This window comes from Leucopleurus acutus (assembly GCF_964270905.1).
Source record: "Leucopleurus acutus genome assembly, chromosome: 16".
NCBI classification, from domain to species: Eukaryota; Metazoa; Chordata; class Mammalia; order Artiodactyla; family Delphinidae; genus Leucopleurus; species Leucopleurus acutus.
In genome coordinates, this window is record NC_139158.1 from 32,570,959 (window position 1) to 32,590,426 (window position 19,468).

The 19,468-nt window shown below is 44.1% G+C and overlaps 1 protein-coding gene across 17 annotated transcripts in view; it reads right to left on the reverse strand.

The window, feature by feature from the left end:
* Positions 1-19,468, reverse strand: part of RBFOX1 (RNA binding fox-1 homolog 1) — a gene marked incomplete at both ends in the record, with an annotated part of 1,093,433 nt that overhangs the window by 188,196 nt on the left and 885,769 nt on the right. For 16 of the 17 annotated variants that reach the window (XM_082857460.1, XM_082857469.1, XM_082857464.1 and 13 more), the window contains one exon: positions 1,300-1,542. In XM_082857460.1, the coding sequence (XP_082713586.1) occupies positions 1,300-1,542 (243 nt within the window). Of the gene's footprint in view, positions 1-1,299; positions 1,543-8,403; positions 8,437-19,468 lie in introns of those variants that run through there. The other variant, XM_082857457.1, reaches the window with a different exon arrangement.

Genomic DNA, 19,468 nt, shown 5'->3' on the forward strand with positions numbered 1-19,468 from the left:
CACTACATTGTGAATGTACTTAATGCCCCCGAATTGTATACGATAAAATGGTTAAAACAGTCAATTTTATGTTATATGTATTTTGGCACAATAAATAAGGGAGGACAAGCAATAGAAAAATTTTAAATTTACATTATTTTGAAAAATCTCCAAACCTAACCTGCAAATCAGTGAGGTACCAGGTAGCAAAGCTAGTCAATGGTTGCTTTGGCTAAAGAAATATATCATGCTTCAAACCAATAAACTTCTTCGCAAATACCAGTTTCTCAGAGGGCAGAAGAAACAGGCCCAATTGCCTTGCACCTATAAAGTGTTCTGGACTAGAGGCTGGATGTGTCCAGGCTTCTAAAGAATTCCACAGAACAAGTTTTCCTAAGTGTACATATACCTCTTACGGTACGCACGGTGTGTGGTTATTTTAGGTGGTACATAAATAAACATTGTGTAATTTTCATCGTTATTTTTGTTTAGGGTGGTTGTCCTTTATGGATAGCCTGCTGGTTTCTATTGATGGTGGTGATAAACGGTTTCTTTTCAGTTTGTTTGCTTGTTTTCAATCCATTTCATCCATTCATATGCAATAAATCTGACTTTTTGGTGCATAGAGGTGTGTCACCTCCACCATCAAAATGCAGAACAGTCCTGCAAAATTCACTCCTGCTGCCCCTTGGCGGCCTAGGCCACCCACACCCCCGGGGGCTCTGAAATAAAAACGATGTTAGGGACTCAAGCCACAACATGGGTGAATTTCCAACGAATTTGGCTAGGGAGGGCTGGGGTGGGAATGGGGAGTGGCTACAATGGGTAGGAGATTCATTCTGGGGGTGATGGAAATATTCCTAGACTGTAGCAATGGTGGCACAATTCTGTAAATACAATAATAATCGGTGAGTTGTCCACCTCGAATAGGTGAATTTTATTGTATGTAAATGGTATCTCCATAAAGCCATTAAAAAAAAGATTATATTGTCACAATCTCATAATCATACTGTATGATTCCCCTCAGATGACATAATTCCAGAAAAAGCAAAACTATAGAAGCGGAAAAGAGATAAACGTTTCCCTTCACAAATACACGCGGTTAATGGAAAATGTGTTGGTTTAAATCAGTGCCAGGAGAAGATGCACGTAGGTAAGGTGAACTAGGCGGGGCTGGGATGACAAGGATGAGCTTAGGGGCTGCTTTGCGGGAGAGAGCCTCCACCCCCCAACCCCGACCAGTTGCACGGCGGTGCGCCCCGCTGTCATCCCCGGAACCCTGGGGTCCCAGAGCGCCCCCGGAGGCCAGTGCGCACTTACTGTGGCGGTGCCCGAGACGGTGTGCGCGCTCGTGTCCGCTGCGCTCTGCTCCGAGTGCGACTGCGCGGCAGGGTACAGGTTTAACGTGTGCTCGGGAACGGTGGTCTGGCCCGTGTACTCTGGCGCGGGGTGGGGATGAGGGGCCGTGTATTCCGCGGGGATGCCGTTCTGAGGGGGGGCAAACTGGGCCGAAGCGTAAGGCTGAGCCATTGTGTCAGGGGCAGCTGCTGCTTCCTGATTACCCTGGAAAATCAGAAAGAGAGAGAGGGAGTGAAGACCATGAGTGGGCACCAAGCAGAAACCTTCCCCCCGAGGCACAAGGACAACTGCTCCCCGGATGCTTCGTGGGTTTCAGCAAGGCTGCCAAGAGCCTGAGATAGATACATCCCACTCAGTCTTCACCGGACCCTATAAGGAAACAGTAAGCATTGTAGATAGAGCCCCATTGTACAGATGCAGAAATCGAGGCTCTGAAGACCCTTTCCCAATCATCCAGCCCAACAGCCACACACTGTGAGGGCATGTGCTCTCCTGGATTGGGTTGTTCTGGCAGATCTTTCTAATTTCATTCCCGTTTGGGGACCTGTGAGCATGTAGTTGTCGCTGGTGACAGCAGAGCCTTGATTTGATACTTAAAATGCCAAGACCGATTAAATTGCACGTGTGTGTTCTTGAGAGGAGAGACAATTCATGTAAGCATTTGAATTTAATCAACATTTTATGTGATTTGGCTCACATAATGGGACAGGGGTGGTGGTCCTTGCAATGGTCACAGCGTGTGTGTGTGTGTGTGTGTGTGTGTGTGTGTTTGATGTTCCCAGTGCCAACATGAAGCAGCTGATGAAAATTCAGTGCCTAATTTGGACAAAGATGGCCTTCTGTGATTGTCTCATTTTAAGTATCTCTGCAAAATGCTGGACTTAATTCTTAGCCTCATTAATCAATGCCTACTCCCATTCCCTGACTTATTATTTTTTTTTATAAGCAGAGTATTATGTAACAATTCGCCCTTCACATCTAGGCAAAACATGCAGTGTGATACTTATAGGCAAGTCAAAAGAATAAAAAAAAAAGAATTCAAATGCTTCCATTTCAGGAAGCATCTCTCTCTCTCTCTCCACCTGGACTCCCATAACTTTACTACCCTACACACACACACACACACACACACACACACACACACAGACACACAGACACACAGACACACACACACACACACACACACACACACGGCATCAGGGACTGTAACCCAAAGGTCTAAATTTTCCACGGTCTTAAGAAGAAATGGGATTGCGCAGTCAGAAAGAGAAGAGAGAGAGAGAGAGAGAAAGCTTAGCAATTAAGCACACCAAATAGCTGCCTCTCCCATTGTCTGTGGTCAATTAGATGTGACTTCAGTCCTCCTATAATGATACCAGGGCAAAAGTGTCAGAACTGCTCACATCTCCTGGGTTCCCACCACCAACATTTGAGAGCTTCTTCAGCCAAAGCAACTTGAGTGCAGCAAAAACCATTATGACAGAGAGGGGGAAAAAAGTTTATTCTCAGAGCAGTGCAAGGAGCTGGTGCATTTGTTTAGAAGGAACCTTAATTGGAATGTTAAAGATGACACTTGGAAGAGAACGACACTTAGGATAAGTTTAAAACATTTTACAAGTGAAAACACTCCCCTCAGGCCCTTTCCTCTCCCAGACTAATTTCTCCAAATGTCTGTGCCATTGGAAGCAAAAATAAACAGCCGTTTCTTTCTTGGCAACGTGTTTTCATAGCACTTGGGGCTGAACGGGTCTGTCTGTGCTGGGGTTGCATCGATCGGCGTGGAAAGTTAACCGCGTCCGTCCTTGGGAAACCACATTTACTGTCATTGCCGTTCATTGTTCACTCCTCTTCCGGGACAAGCCCGGTTTCCTTTTAGGGGCCACTTCCACTCCCAGTCCCCACATTGTGCAGATGTGGCTGGGCCCGTCTCTGGTTACCTCTGGATGTGGTCATGTTACCCTGCCTGGCTAACCAGAGGGCTCCACTCTTAACGGTCACAGTGACTTGGGCTTATGCCCATCCACCTAACCCCTAGCAACTCCAGTGAGGCTTAATCCTGGGACTTGGCTGGAGTTTGGGGAGGAAGTTCTTTCACTTCGATGACTGGCAGCTGGAAAAATAACGTTCAGCCTAGAGCTGCCAAGAACTGCCTCTTGAAGGGAGCCTCCCTAAAGCAGAAGCCAACGCAGAGGAAAACGGAGCCCAGAAGTGGAGAAACAGATCAACTGAGTCCTGCTGACATCATGTGAAGTCTTGGATCCAGCTTTTCCTGCAGTGAGTAACACTGCTGTTTAAGTTCCATGAGTCAGTAAATGTCTTATTTAGTGTAAGCCCGCCTTTCCGTTACTTGCAACCGAAAAGGTCTTGACTAATACCAGAAAAAATCCTCTTCTGTATATGAGCTGACTAGCGTTCTTCTCTTCTACAGGGCTGCTCAAGGAATACATCCTTGTGCACAGAAAAGTCCATACAGATGCTACTTCTTTCTGGCTGACAAGAAACCCCAGAAACTTTGGGACCTTGAGAACGCTCCAAAGAGAAAATCACCGGGACAGATTCCACTTCTGCCCAAAGGTCCGTTTCAGCCTCCCCTACCTCCCACCTCGCTTGTCTCTGAATTGAAAGACAGACTTGTGAAAACTCCAGGGGAGCATGAAATGATCACAGGATCAATGGTAGAGAGAGATGGTCATAAAAGACAAAGCTTTCCTTTCTCCACCTTCAGTAGAAACACTATCACGGGTACATATGTGCCCACATGGCCTTTCCTCACTGCAAAGCAGTCTCAGGAGGAGTGAACCAATCCTACAAGCTGCAAAACAGCAACAGCTCCTTGCTAGGATCTGACCTCTCTCTGTACTGGAGAGGGAAGGCCTGCCCTCAGGAAGCTTGTGGTCTCTCCATCCTCTCGACACCATCCTGTTCACTGCCTCCTCTGCTTGGGAATTCCTCCCCTACTCCCTTCCCTGGCTAGCCTTCCTTGGCTTCTCTTTGAGGTCCCAGATCAAGAGCTTCCCAGCAAGTCTTCCTTGACACTTAAACCACATCAGTTGCCCGCCCTCTACACTGCAGCTTGTGGTCACCTCCCACGTAACTCCAGGTACCACTATCGCCTGCTGATTAGCCTGTGAGCGTCCTGAGGGTGGGAGACTGTGTCACATTCTCTGTTCCACCTCCAGGGTTCAGCTGCACGCTGGCTGCAAAGTCAACATACACCGGTGTTTGCTAAGTGAATGCATGCTTGGCTAGTGGACTCTGGGCTCTGTCAGGCTTCATTGGCAACAGGATGGGGGTGGGGGGATGGGAGAGGGATCAGCAAACGAACCCTGGAAGAAATCTGGCCCGTGACTTGTTTTTGTAAATAAAGTTTTATTGGGACACAACCATGGTCACTGTGCTCTGATGGCAGAGTTGAGTTGCTCTGACAGAGACCATATAGCCCACAAAGTCTAAACTATTTATCTATCTGGCCCTTTGCAGGAAAAGTTTTCTAATCATTGTGGCAGAGTTATCATGAAATATGGGGACATCAGTTAAGATGCAAGAGGGAGGAGATATGGGGATATATGTATATGTATAGTTGATTCACTTTGTTTTAAAGCAGAAACTAACACCAGTGTAAAGCAATTAAACTCCAATAAAGATGTTAAAAAAAAAAAAAAACAGCTGTTGTTGCACAGATAGTTTGGGCAGGAAATACAGTTGGTGGTGAAGTAGGGAGGGAAGGGGGGTGCCTTCTACCTAAACCAAGGAGGGGGTGGCTCAGCCAGACCTGGAGTTCGGCAGCGTTAAGGATGGTGGGAGAAAGGTGCAGTAGAATCTTTTTCAGAAAGTGCTTTCCATCACCAGGTCTCTGCATTGTACACACACGTGCTTCAAACTCAGCAGACGTGGGCTTGTGCGAAGACCTGTGATGGCTTCAGACTTCTGTGTTCCATCTGAAAGGCATCCTCTTCTCCAAACCAGAACTCAGAAAACAAACTGCGTGACACTCAGACCTAGTGGGCACCAGGCAAGGAGTCCTTAAGCAGGGTGACTGCTCCCCAGGAGACATTAGGCAATGACCAGAGACACTTTTGTTTGTCACAACTGAGCAGGAAGGGATACCACCAGCATCTAGTGGGTGGAGGCCAGAGCTGCAGCTAGACATCCTACAGTGTACAGGACAGCGCCCCCTCCACAACCAAGGATTATCTGGCCCAAAGGTTAATAGTGCCGAGGTCTAGACTCTCTGCTCTGCATGCACTGCATCTCTGATCCCGCTTTATTTTGTTGTGAAGGATACTGTAGCCCAGAGCTGGTAAATGATATTACGAGGTTGCAGTCACAAGTACCTTTGAGGGAAGCCAAGAGCTGAACCAGAGCCTGGGTTTATCCCACGCCAAGGTGTCCCTCATCGGGAAAGAAGATCTCTGGTGGGGAGATGCGTTTCCAATTTTAAATAAATAAACTGCTCTCTGTCATGTATACCGTGACCCTGAGACCTGTTTTCCACCTGGTGGCAGGTTACACCCTGTGGGGAAGTCAGGTGCTAGGGTATTTGATTCGAAGAGGCCAGGGTTCCAGCAGCCAGACTGGGGGAGGCGAGGGGTCGCCCTTGGTGTGTTAGAGCAGCAGCCTGGGAAACCTCTGCCACCTCAAGCCCAAAGCCTGGCTTCCGAAGGCTCTGAGGCCACAAGGGCCAAGGGCAAGGGCCAAGTAGGGGCACCACTGGAGCCAGGGCAAACCACCAACCTCTACCAAAACTCATGCCATTCTGGCAAACCACGGGTGCCCACCGCTAGAGACGATGTCCATGGTAGCCAGGGAACCTCCAGGTAGCATTCAAGTCCGTAGAACTTGGGATGCACTCCCGTTCCTGGAGTTCTCAAACAGATGTTGGTGGGACCCTGCACGGTTACTTATTAACACTGACAGCCATTCCAGAGGAACCCTAATTAATATTCCCAACATTTGTACTTTGGGCTAATTACAGCTAATATTTAATTAAGATCACTGTACTTCCTACGGAATTATTTTTCACCTTCAAAGGGCTTCGGAGATGTCTTTCTTTCCTCCCTAGTGATGTTCCTGGATACTCAGCTTGGCTAAAATGGATTTTCTGGAAAAATATATTCACATTATGGGCACCTTTTCCACTCCAGGTCAAGGCAAATCTTGGGCACGTGAACAAGCTCCTGCTGGAAGGCTGAAGCCAATTTCACACTGGTGGCAGTGACAGGCAACAGTTATTTGGAGCGTTCTGGTTAGACGTTCCCTCATTTGCAGAAGCTGCCTTCTTTCTTCTACTCTAATGCCCACCCACACTTTTCCCTAAATAAGGGCAACGATCACAGAGATTCTGATATTTACTGAATCAGGGTGCTTGTGGCTGTTCTGAGTTGATGGGGAGGGTGATTCTGCTTTGCATGTAGCCCCACATTATCAAGGGAGTGCTTCAAGTGATTTTGCAAACCTAGCATCTAATTTTCAGGGCCTGGACTTTGCTGGGTTGCTGCCGAATACACAAAAGGGGGGAAAGAAGCCAAGACCTCATGTTTTAAAACCCACCGTTGCTGCTGCAGAACTGGGTAGGAGTTTGAAATCAAGAACATCCATTAGGATAAATGCAGAAGAAACTTTTGTCCTCATACACCAAACCTCAATTAGAACAGCAACCCAACGGCAGCCAGATGATAACGGGGGACCCCTCATTACCTGCGACAACCTGACAGGTAGTTTGTACTCCAGTTACAGAGAGAAGAAGGATTATTAAAATGCAACCAAGTCTGATTCACCACAGGAAAAAAAATGCCATGTCAATTTAAATATTTTACTGAAGCATGAAGTAGCCAGGATATTGCTATTTTAAGACAAATACCGTAATCTGACCATTAGCATAGTGTGTGGACTCCGCTGCGTGCAGGCATTCAGAGAGACGTCCCTCAAATACAAGGAGAATTTCCTTGGTCACTAGAACATCCTACACCCTTAATTTTCTCAGGAGGCAGAGTCAGAGAGAAAATGGGAGGTGCTTTTTTTTGGTTTCTTTTCAGACATCACCTTTCTCCCGTGCATGGCCCTTAGTGGTTTAATAAAGTAGTTTTGGGAAACTAAAAAACGAACCAAGAGAGGCAGCCCATCAGACTTGGCAAAATATTTTGGCTCAGAATCTAACGCAAACCACATTTCAATTGCAGAAAATAGTCTTTACGTGGCAGAACATGAAATGGATTTATTCTTTTCACCGTAACTGTCTGACTTTCACCGAGGGGGAAAGTGCCTGCCAAGGTGGGCTTTAAGTATTTTTCTTTCTCTTCTGTGTGTGTGTGTGTGTGTGTGTGTGTGTTTTCCTAGCTCTAACTGTCAAACTTCTGGTGCATCCTTTCTCCTTTTGCTTCTGGAATCTATTTGTCCCCAGTCCACTTCTTGTCCCCCCACCCCAAACCTCTTTTGGCCTAAACACAGCCCCTATAATGAAGAAAGGCACAGGAATGGTTCAATCCTCATAAACCAGCTGATTACATCTGTCTGCACCGCCTAGGAGAGCAGCCACAGGACCCCCCACCAACTTGGATTTGCAGGAGGAAACTATCCATTCTCTGTTGCCTGCAGTTTTCCGTCTTGCTGACAGTTTGGTTTACTTTAGTTTCTTAGCCTGGTCTGTTCTACTTCTCTGGCAAGAAACGGCATATTTCTTGAAGAATTGCATATTCAGAGAAAGCCTCCACTGCTGGACGGAAAAGAACTAAACTGCATCATGCCCCCCGGGGGCACGGAAACCAAGAAGGAAAATGCAAAATTACATCATTAACCTGCTGGTTCTAAGACTGGCTCAGTTCCACCCATCAAGCAGAAAAGCCCGCTCGCGCGCGCGTGCGCGCGCGCGCGCACACACACACACACACACACACACACACACTCGGCTGAAAATCCTTTCCTCCCCCCCCACGCCCCCCACCGCCGGCATGATTCAAGGAGCAGAATCCACATCATGGAGAGAATAACAGAGACTTAATACAAGGAAAGGCTTCCGCTTCATTCAAATCACAATTTCGAGTAAAACAGAAAATGGGGGAAGAATACCTGCTGTACCATCCTGCTTCCTTTCTCCTCCATAAACTTAGCAGCTGTTCTAGTGTCACACCACAAATCATCTGCCTGAAGCAAGCCTCGATTACGAGTCAGGGTGTGTGCGCTGTGCAACGTGGGGACGGCGGGGGTGTGGAAGGGGGGCGCCGAGGCTGCCTGGCTGACCTCCCCTTCAACAATTGACTGCTCCCCAAATCAACCCCAGATGGGACTCCTTCCTTGAGCCTGGCCCATCAATCACAGCTTGCCCCTCCTCTGGCCCTTGCTCTCAGTTTCAGAGTATACACTGAGCAGATGATTACATAGAAGAGGAACGGAAAAAAAAAAAAACCCACACAGCACTCGACTACATTAATAGCTGTTTAAAAAACATTAGAAATGCTATCCTCTGCGCTGCCTGGAGCTGGAGTTTTTCATTACTAAACTAAATATATGGTATGCAAAGTTAGGGAATCCACTGGGAAGCTTGCGACTATCCTATTTTTGAAATATTTTCAAGGTGGGGGGGGGACACCGGGGGGATCAGGGGAGGAGACAGAAGAGGGATGAAGACAGAGCTCAAAGAGATAAGAGAGATGGTGATGGGTAAATTAAAAAAAAAAAATACCGTGAGAACATTGCAGATAAATTTACAACAAAGCTGAGAGGTTAATTGTAAATTGACCTTAAAACAGTCATGGGCCAGTGTTTGGAAGATCTGGGGGCCTGGCTCTTTGGCAGACTCACCGTGCGATCTCAGACAAGTTGTTGCAATGCCCTGGGCTCCAGTTTTTTTGCTTCTGTTTAATGGGGAGCATGATGAGTGACTTCACAGGGTAATTGTGAGAAGATCATGTTAAAAAATCAAATCACGGGGAAACAAACACGGCACCCTGCCTCATAGGATGCGCTATAGAAACAGATTCATTCATCACACGCAATAACGTGGTGAGCGAAATCCAAAGCCATCTTTGTTCCTAAGGACCAAACAGGCAACAGGAGAAACAGGCTTTCAAGAAAGGAACCCACAGTTGACCACAGAACCCCAGTGGTGATCAAGGCCATGAAGGAAAAGCAGAGCCATCTTGCTTTTCCCTTGTCTTCTTGAACTTCTGTCTCTCCCTAGCTCATTGTTTTTTTCTTCTCTCCCAATAAGCAAAAATAAAACCTCGTACAAAAAATCCACAGTGATTTCAATGCCAAATGCTGCCTCTTCATTTAAAGCTACAAATACTTTGTTCCTCCTCTATTATTAAAACTACAACAACCACAGTGAAATGTCAACACAATTTCAGGTTTTATTTAGTCATGTCTTTCTGGCTCGTCGAGGGAGAGGTTTCAAGAGTCCCATCCGCCATTCCCGTGGACAGCTGCTTATCGCCGAGACGCCTGCTTGGAAAGGAGACATCTCCCTACACTGGAGGGAATGGATGGCGTTTCTGAAGTGATTAAACTTGTAATTAAATTGTATAACAGAGGAGGAGGTGAGGGTAGAGGAGGCTGCCCGGAAGAATTCCACTTTCCTGCTGATCTGTCGGTGGTACTAGTTCAGGAAGCCCCTGGGTGATTTGTTTGTTTGTTTTAAATTCCCAGCTCCCCAGGGTTGGAAAGAAAAATCTGGATAAACAGTATTTGTGCCATCCTTACATTTCCATTTCCAATCACACTCCGGGGATGCCTCTAATGCAGGATTAAATTAAGCAGCCTTTTCGGGTTCCTTAAAGGGATGTGTCAGCTCCCCTCTCAGAGCCACATCGTCAGAGGACCAGAGCCCCTTCCTCACAGGCCTCCTGCCCAATACGTGGACTCAGCAGTCATTCCCATGACCCGTGAGCTCCTTGTCCCACTGATAACTGAAAAGCTAAACTTCTGTCCTTCAACCTAAGTATAGGGGGTCTTACTTTCTCCTAGAAAGCAAAAGGGATGAGACCAAGATAGACAAATTCCCTGGTGAAGGATGTTCTGGGAAGTGATAGAGAAAATGCAAAAAAAAAAAAAAAAAAAGTCAAAACACCCAATAGAGAAGAGTGTTTCAGGTGGAAACAATCAGAGTGATGTAACAGGACATTGTTCCTTAGCCTGTGGATCATCAGGTCATTTGGGGTTTTCTTATAGAGCCAGATGCTAGGACTCTACCCCAGACCCACTGGCTTAAAATCTCCAAGGGCGGGATCCAGGCTTGGGCACTGTGTGAAAGTGCCCCAGATTATCCCGATACACCATCTCGGGGGGGGAAATGTTACGGGTTTTTCAAACTGTAGGTGTGAACCCTTGGGATGTAGAACCCATGTAGGGGTTATCACACCAACATTCTTTAAATGAAATAAACTATACCACACTGGAAAAGAATAGAAAAGAGTAAGGAACTGTTTCATGAAACTTTTATGTGGGTGAATTGGGTTGTGACATAAAATCTTTTATGGATTGCAGTAAAATAAATAAAATAAAGAACACTATGCTGGGTAATTTCCCTGTTTGTTACCTTCTAACCTTTTATTGGTGCTGTGACTATGGAATAAGAGACAAGTGTTGAAAAGCCAGGAGCATAATGGTGGAACTATTGGCAAGTCATTCAACCTCCATGTACCCCGTTTCCTCATTGATTAATATAAACCATAATATATATTCTTCTTCCCGATGAGGGTCTTGTGATTCTCTAGGGATAAAATCTACAGGAATGTGTTTTATAATCTAGAAAGCCCTGTGAGCATATATGCCCCACTGTGGGGATGAAATTGGTCCCCCTTCTGGTCCAGCAAAGTGCTTCCTCTGGAGAACACATGGGGAGGTGTGTTGGGTTCTACTGTGTGCCAGGCACTTTAATCCCTACAACCACCCCCAAGAGATAGGTATTATGGTCTCTTTTAAAGGTAAGAAAATTGAGGCTCCAAACAGGTGAAGAAATATTTCCCAGTATGGGAGTTAGTAAATTAGGTAAGTGGCAGAACCAGAACTTGAACCTGATTTAGTCTTATTGAAGAATTCCTGCCACTGAATCCGTACTAAGATGAAGATGGAGATGATGATGATGATGATGAGGTGGAGGATGGAGATGATGATGGTGGTGAAGATGATGGTGATGATGATAAGAACACTTTTCTTGAGCACTAACTATGTACTAGTCATTGCTCTCAGCACCGAGGATACAAAATTCACCAAAGCAGCATTGCTTGTTTGTTTATAATTATTTTAGTTAGTAAGAACCCAGTGTGGTACATACTGTCACGAAAAGGGAGGCGGGGTTACTTCCTCCCACTCACACAACCAGTAAGTGCTAGTTACCCAAATCCACCAGACATCCTTAAACAGTTGGAGATGGGTTCAAATCTGACCTCAATTAGGTCAACATACAAACCTTGGTTTCCTAACTACACTGGCTTACAAAAAAAAGCATCTCTTGGACAAAGAACTCTGAAATTGCTCTGAGGCCATAATTCACAAAAAACAAACAGACAACAAAGATAATAGGAATCCGTTTCACAGATTCAAGTGAAAGCAATTTGTTTCATTTCACTTTCCCGGCCTCAACCGGGAAGCAGAGAGAGAGAGGCCAGGAGCCATCTTGCTGCGGCTGGCAAACACCAGCCCCAGATATACAAACCAGCCGAGTAGGCGGCAGGCTTGCAATGATGAGGTGTCATGTTTGCAAAATGTTCCATCCTGACTTTCCATTTGGAGCCACAAAAGGCAGTAGAGGTTGTTTTTCTCAACTCCTTAAAACTTAGTGACAATCAAATATTTATGGCACTGTGCTAGTCAGTAGCCTTGATATGGTTTCTTATGAGGTGATATTTCCAAAGAGAAACGTGCTTATCTCAGAAAAATCTGCAGCCTCTGGAGCAAGTGAAGTTCCCAGCCAACAACACCAGGCACTTAAGAACATGGGTTTTCTTAGCTTGCTCACTGCAGCCCCAGGGTCTCACAGGGCCCTGACTTATCCTTTAAAATCCTTGTCAAAGTCTGACATGATATACATTTTGATTTTGACATTACGTATATTTTTATATTACATGTATTTTGAGGTCTGTCTCCAACTAGACTGTAAACTTCATGAGGGCAGGAACCTCTGCTGTTTTTCTCACAGATGTTGCTTTGAACATTTCAAAGGATAACACGCACATGTACATATTCAAAATGTTTTGTGGCATGAAAAATTCCCAAGCTAGTCCCTTTGTCCCTCCTAGGACCAAGACATGCTCTGACTCACCCAGCACCTCAGGGCCCTGAGAAACAAGGTCAAACCATCAAATGTTGCTCTGCACCGTTGAAAAAAATTTCCCCGTTGAAACACCCCAACATCGTACTGAACGATTTCTTGTTGGAAAGCCAAGCAGCATAGGGCTTCACCTCTCTGTCTGTGAAATAGCTGTAAATGCCTTATTATTGTCCATTATTAATAAAAAGTAGCAGCCAGAGCAGCTGTCATTCATTGAGTTCATTCTAAGCATTAGACAACGGTAGTCACTTGAAATACATTATCTAACTTCATCTCTACAGGAACTATGTTTTTACTAACCTTATTTTTATCACACCCATTTCACAGATAGAGAAGCAAAAAGTCTGGAAGCTAGTAAGTGGCAGATGCAGCCCTCAAATCCATGTCTTTCTCCAAAGCTCAAGTCCTTTCAAAGATGCTACGACTGACCTCTTTGTTGGCTAAGATGAGGGGTGATATCTGTAAGGGTTATGGTAGAACAATTCAATCACAAAATATTTTCTGAAGTATCCCAGCCAAAGTTGGAGGTTACCAAAAAGGCATGAGATCTTGTTCTTGCCATCCCAAGATGCAGAACCTAAGTAGGTTAACAGTGCTAATGATGATGATGGTGATTATAACATTATTAATAACAACAAGAATATAATTAGAACGGCTCTCAACATATGCTTTCCATTGCCCTAAATTTTGTATAAATGTAACTCCTTCAATGCACCCTGCAGCCTCAGGATGGGGACACAATCATTACCTTCATTTTATAAATGGGCAGCTTTGAAACACTAAGCAAATAATCTGAGTCCACCCCAATAGTGCATGCTGACACTCATATTTGGACCAATCCAATTCTGACTCCAAAGTAAGAAGTTGGAAAACAAATTCAAGAAAGTTGTTGTCTCCTTCATCCAGTTTCACCCAATGGTAACCTCTCACATAACTATAGGAAACTGTCAAAACCAGGAAGTTGACATTGTCGGACCAGTACTCTACATGGCTGCAAGCACAAGGGGAAGTTAGGGCAGCAAAAGTTCAGCTGTCATTTTTTGCATCAATACCATCACCTCATTGCCATTGCCATCTATCCCTGAGTGACAGCTGGAGCTGCCCACCACTGTCCCAAATATGGTGGTGGAGACAGAAGGGCAGATAAACTAATTGACAATTGAACCAAGCAAATATATATTAGCAAAAACCCTTTTCATAAGGGAAGGAACAGATAACGCATTGTAAATCATCATTCAGTAAAGATCCTTCGTCTCCTGGGTATGGAGGAAACCTTCAATCCTGAGCAGGCCTTTCACCCTCACAATCTATCTCCTTTCACAGCCAGCTATTTTCTAAAGAAGGGGACAAAAAGTTCTCACCACTACCACCAGGGTAATATTAGTATCAAATTTATATTCAAGATGAATTTCAAAGACCTACACCACTGCTAATATTACTGCATTTAGCCAAATCCACAAAAGGAAAAGAATGGCTTGTGTTCCCTTAAATAGCTTGCTTACAGTTACCCTGCAGATATGACTTGGGATAATATCACTGGGTTACTTACTCCATCATAGCTATCCAGGGGATTCTCTGTCTGTCTGCTTCTAAAATAGGAAATTAATAGATCTGGTGTAAAGCAACTTTTTTTGTAAGAGAGGAGGTCGCTGTACATACGGCCAGCACCAAGTAGCTCAAAGAGGTACCAGCTCCACTGTGGATGTTGCTTAAGTACAGCATCCCACCAAGAGCATCACCAAGGGTCTGCCTCTAGATTGGGGAAATGGGGAGCATTAAGTCACGCTCCTAGAAAGAGAATCATACACTCTCTTCACTGGAATGTTGTCACAGAAAATGAAATGCTCTAGTGAAGGGAAAAGTAAACATTCTAGATGCAAAAATCAATGCAAGAAGTAGATACCATCGTCTTGTACATGAATGGATTCAGAATCATTTGCACTCACATCCCATTATGAAAACTGAATTTCCTGCCCATCAGAAAGTTTATATCCCAGGGACGTGAATCAACATTTCTTCTCCTTCTCTGGTCCCTTCTCAAAGGTGGACCCTAAACATAGCTGAGATAACCCATGACCTTGAGGAGACATGACACATGACACTGTTAATATACAGAAACTAGGTACCACCGCCACATAGTTTATGATGAATTTCCAGAACCAAACCTTTGACTGGGTTTTCAATTATCCAATTTCCATATATCCAATATCAGCCTCTCACAAGATTGTAAACTCCTTAAAGGCAGGGACTTGCCGTATTCATCTTTAACATTTCCCTCTTTTTTGTAATCAGGTGTTTGACATGATAAATATCTGTTGGTAAATATCTGTTGGCTTGCATTCACCTCACTTGTAGAAAGATGTCTAATCTGGTTACGGCAACAGGCAAAGATGATAAAATATGACCTTGTCTTTCATGGTGCGTTGTATAAGTTTTAGCCTCTAATAGTTTGCCAACTAGAAAAAAAAAGGCTGTCACAAAATGAATTATACTTGGACTTGGAAGAAATGAAATTAGGAGAGATTGCCAGAAAGCAAGGGCAATGAACTACTCAAATGGGCAAGAATTTGATATTCATGCCATTGTTCCAGCAGTAAAACATTGGGCATCTTCTGGATGGCAGGTCCTGTGCTAGACTCAGGGGCGACGAGGATTCACGTAGCCCAGGAACCTCTGTAGCTATAGGTTGGTAGAAGTTACATAATAGACCAGGAATGTACAGTTGATGGGGTATGTGCCATGAAAAGTGAAATACGAGGGGCTCGCCTATCCCCTATGGTTTATCAAGGAGGGCTTTCCAGAAGAATTGATGTCTAAACCTAGAGTTGAAAGGTGAGCAGAAAATAGCCAGATGGTATGAAACAGGTTGACAAAATAATATGTGGAAAGGCCAGCTTAATGTTGCAGAAGGAGGAAATAGCTCATACCCAGGGTGGCAGAATCAATGAAAAAGAACTAAAAGAAAGTGGTGAGGTTATTTTCAGAGCCACAGGGTGGGTTGAGATAGAGACCTAGAGGCTACTGGATTGTAAGGCCCTTGAGGGAAGAAACCCAAGTCTGTGTGATTGGGTACCACATTCCCAGGAGTATTTGAACGGCATGCACAGAATAGATGCTCAAAATCAAAGAGTGAATGCAGTGATGGTATATGCCAGGATGAAGCTAGTCAAGGGAAGAAAGAGGAAAAAGGAAAGAAAGGGATCTGATCATTTAAACTACACCCTTTGACATTACATTTTCCCTTGAAGCAACCCAAATGCTTGAAATAGAAGAAATAAACAGATGAGTTAGGTGGTCAGTTTAGGTAAATAAATAGGACAGAGGCTCATCACTCTTTCCATCACCATCATCACAATAGCTTAGCCAATGACAGGATGTAAAGGTTTCTGGGAGTATTTTAAACATGGTCTGTTTGAGCCTCCATACCACATTGGAAGGTAGGTAGGATGGGTACCATTTATACCCATTTAACAGAAGAGAAAGCTGAGGTCAGGTAACTCAGTGATATGCTCAAGTTCAGACAGTGAATAAACGTTCTAGCTGGGATTTGAACTCTACATATATTTCCATTGCACCAAACTGCTTCCTAAGTTTTCCACCCATATGACCCAACAAGCCTAGCTATATCAATAGACTTGGCTGCATGACGCATTTCTAGGTTTCCTCCATCCTCATTTCATAAACTTTTATGTGGAGAAAAAGAGAAATAAACACGGACAGTATGACAATTGAGCTTCTCATCAGAACAAAAAGGAGATAAAACTTTACTGGCCTTACAAATTCAATACAACCTAACTTAGCATAAGCCAGTATTGCTTAATGCCAGTACTGAAGTTATTACTATTTTTAAAAGATAAGTCAAGAGAGATTGAAATCAAAGAGCTCCATCTTCCTAAGTGAAGAACCAAGTTCAGTAACTGGCCCTGCCCCAACACAAGGTCTCTGAGCCCAAGGCCCTCAACCAAAGCACCACTGGAGACTGGAAAACCTTGAATTTTTCACATATGTTTGATCAGTGCACAAGTATTATTTTTCTGGAGCTAAGGATGTGTGATATTTTAAGGATATCTGCCTGCATGCAAGCTGAGCTGAGATCACACAATTTGGAGTAAAGCAGGGCTAGACTGACTTAAAGAAGAGTTTTTGCAAAATGTCAAGGTGGATCCAAGGAGGAGAGTGGGGTTTCAAAAATATGGAAGAAGTTTGCCTTATTTGTATATAAAAGAGAATTTGCCTAATGGCGAGACATTTCAGATACCAATAGCATGTAAGTCTGGCCAAATAAATTGTGTGATCCTCTGTGTACAACTTAAGACATTGATGTTAATTTATCTAAACAATTCTCAGGCAGCTTTAGCTAGGAAAACTGAGGCTGATGGAAGTTAAGTAAGTTTCATTCAAAAGACCTTTGGGGAGCGGCTTTAAATATTTTCAAATACAGTAACTGCAAAGCATGTGCTTTTGCAGAATGGAACTGCCCATCAGCAACATTCATCCTCTTCACATCCGGTTTTCCTTGTTTGATTTTTAACCTGCCTGTCTTCTTCAGACAGGGTAGAATATTCTTGGAACCCACCCGAAGTAGATAAAAAGTTGTCCTTACATTCAAGTATTACTGACTCATGTATCTGACTTAGATTTATTGAACACATTCTGTTATAGGTGGAATTGTGTCCCTCCCCACCCAATCAAATTTTCGAAGTTCTAGCTCCCACTATCTCAGAATGTGACCTTACTTGGGAATGGAGTCACTGCAGATGTAATTAGTTAACACGAGGTCATATCGGAGTAGGGTTGGCCCCTAATCTGATATAACTGTTCTTATAAAAGGGGAAATTTGAACATAGACAGGCACACAAGGAGAACACCACGTGAAGATGAAGGTAGAGATTAAGGTGATGCTTCTACAGCCGAGGAACACCAAAGATAGCCAGAAAGCCACCAGAAGCTAGGAGAGAGGCATGGGACAGATCCATCCTCACAGCCTTCAGAAGGAACCAACCCTGCTGACACCTTGGTCTTGGACTTCTGGTCTCCAGAACTCTGAGACAATACATTTCTGTTGCTGAAGCCTTTCGGTTTGTGGTACTTTGTTACGGGAGCCCTAAGAAATGAATACACCTAGTCACGTCCTAGTGTACTAATACTAGTATACTAACACTAGTCCCTGGAGACCCAGTGTTAAATGATGTCACTGCCTACCTCATGCAGCTTGAGGTTCAGTGAGAGAAATACAACGACCAAGTAAACCAGCTAAAAATGATGTAATATCTTGTCCTCTTACTCCATTCTTTATACTCAGGAGAAGGAAGTTGAGGCACATAATGATTTTCATGCAGTCTCATCTGATCTCTGGGAAGCAGATCTTGGAATCTGAGTTGGAGAAGTTTAAGAACTTGAGAGATTTGTCCAGGCACTGTGGTTCCCCGCAACCCCGAGCTGTCGTAATGTGGTAGCCGTTAGCCATGTGTGGTCACTGAGCAGCTGAAATGTGGTTAGTCTGACATGAGGTGTGCCGTAGGTGCAAAATGCACACTGGATTTCAGAGACACGGTACAAGGAAAAGTATGCAAAATATCTATTTAATAGTTTTATTTTGAGTCCAGGTTGAAAATGATAACACTTTGGAGATATCGGATTAAATAAAACATTTTTGGTTACGGGTTGAGACATACTGGGTTGAATAAAATGTTGAAATTAAATTTACCTGTTTCTTTTACTTTGTTTAATGTGGCTACCAGAATTACCAAAAAAAAAAAAAAAAAAAGTTCATATGTAGCTCGTATCCGTGGTCCTCATTATATTTCTGCTGGACCATGCTGGTGATACCATTGTTTCAAGGCTCATAGAACTGGGTTGGATTCATGTTTATCACTGACTAACTGATGGGCAGATCTGGGACTGACCTCAGACCATTGAAATGTGAAGCCCTTGCTGCTTCACAATATCAAGTTACCATCTTGGCACCAAAGGGAAACAGCTTCACAAGTGGCCTCGTTGAGATATGACTCCAGAAGACAGAATCGCGATTCCCACACCAACCCTCACCCAATCTATGTCATGTTACAATCCTTCACTTTCCCTGACCCTTTCTGCACAATTTCAGCATCAACCCCAAGACAGCCTTCACAGAAGGCCGCTTCTGAACAGAACATAACTTTCACTTTACCGAATCTGACGAAGCTTCCAAGGCCCTTGAGAATCTGTCTAAAGTACCTATTTGGGGACAGGAGAGGTAAAAGGCTTTTAAAAGCTTGTTTTAACTCTGTGTGAAATCAACTGACTAATATTTATACTGGGCAGCTTTCTGCAAAGATGAAATAAACTTTCTACAAATAGCCTACAGAGCTCAGGCATTCGCTGTGTGTGAGGTCAGGGAAGAACCTTGAACACGCTCCAGTATGCAGGATGCTTAAAGCATCAGCAGACATTCTGAGTTAGATCTTGTTCTGCAAGGTTATCCACTGGATTTGACCAGAAGGGACCTAGTTCTGTTTTAAACCTCACAGACATGTGAGGTAGGATGTCTTGTTTTCATTCATTCATTCAATCACTCAGGATGTATTTCTTGCCTATGCTTTAGGTACAGAGAGATGCATAAGGACACTTTCATTCAGTGTGCCTTGCCCCTGGGTCTCCTCCGAATCACATTTGTTTTTGCATGAATGTAAAATACATTCAGGCATGAGAAAACAGTCTCCACTCAAATGGAGATTTTAAATATGGATAAAGATAGATGCAGGAAAATCAATGATCAAAGCAAGTTTCATGGATTTTATAAGTCTAAGTGCAAATTATTATGGGAGCCAGAGAGGAAGCGTCCCAATTCAGAGATGGAAGGTGTAGCAAATGCTTCTTGAAGGA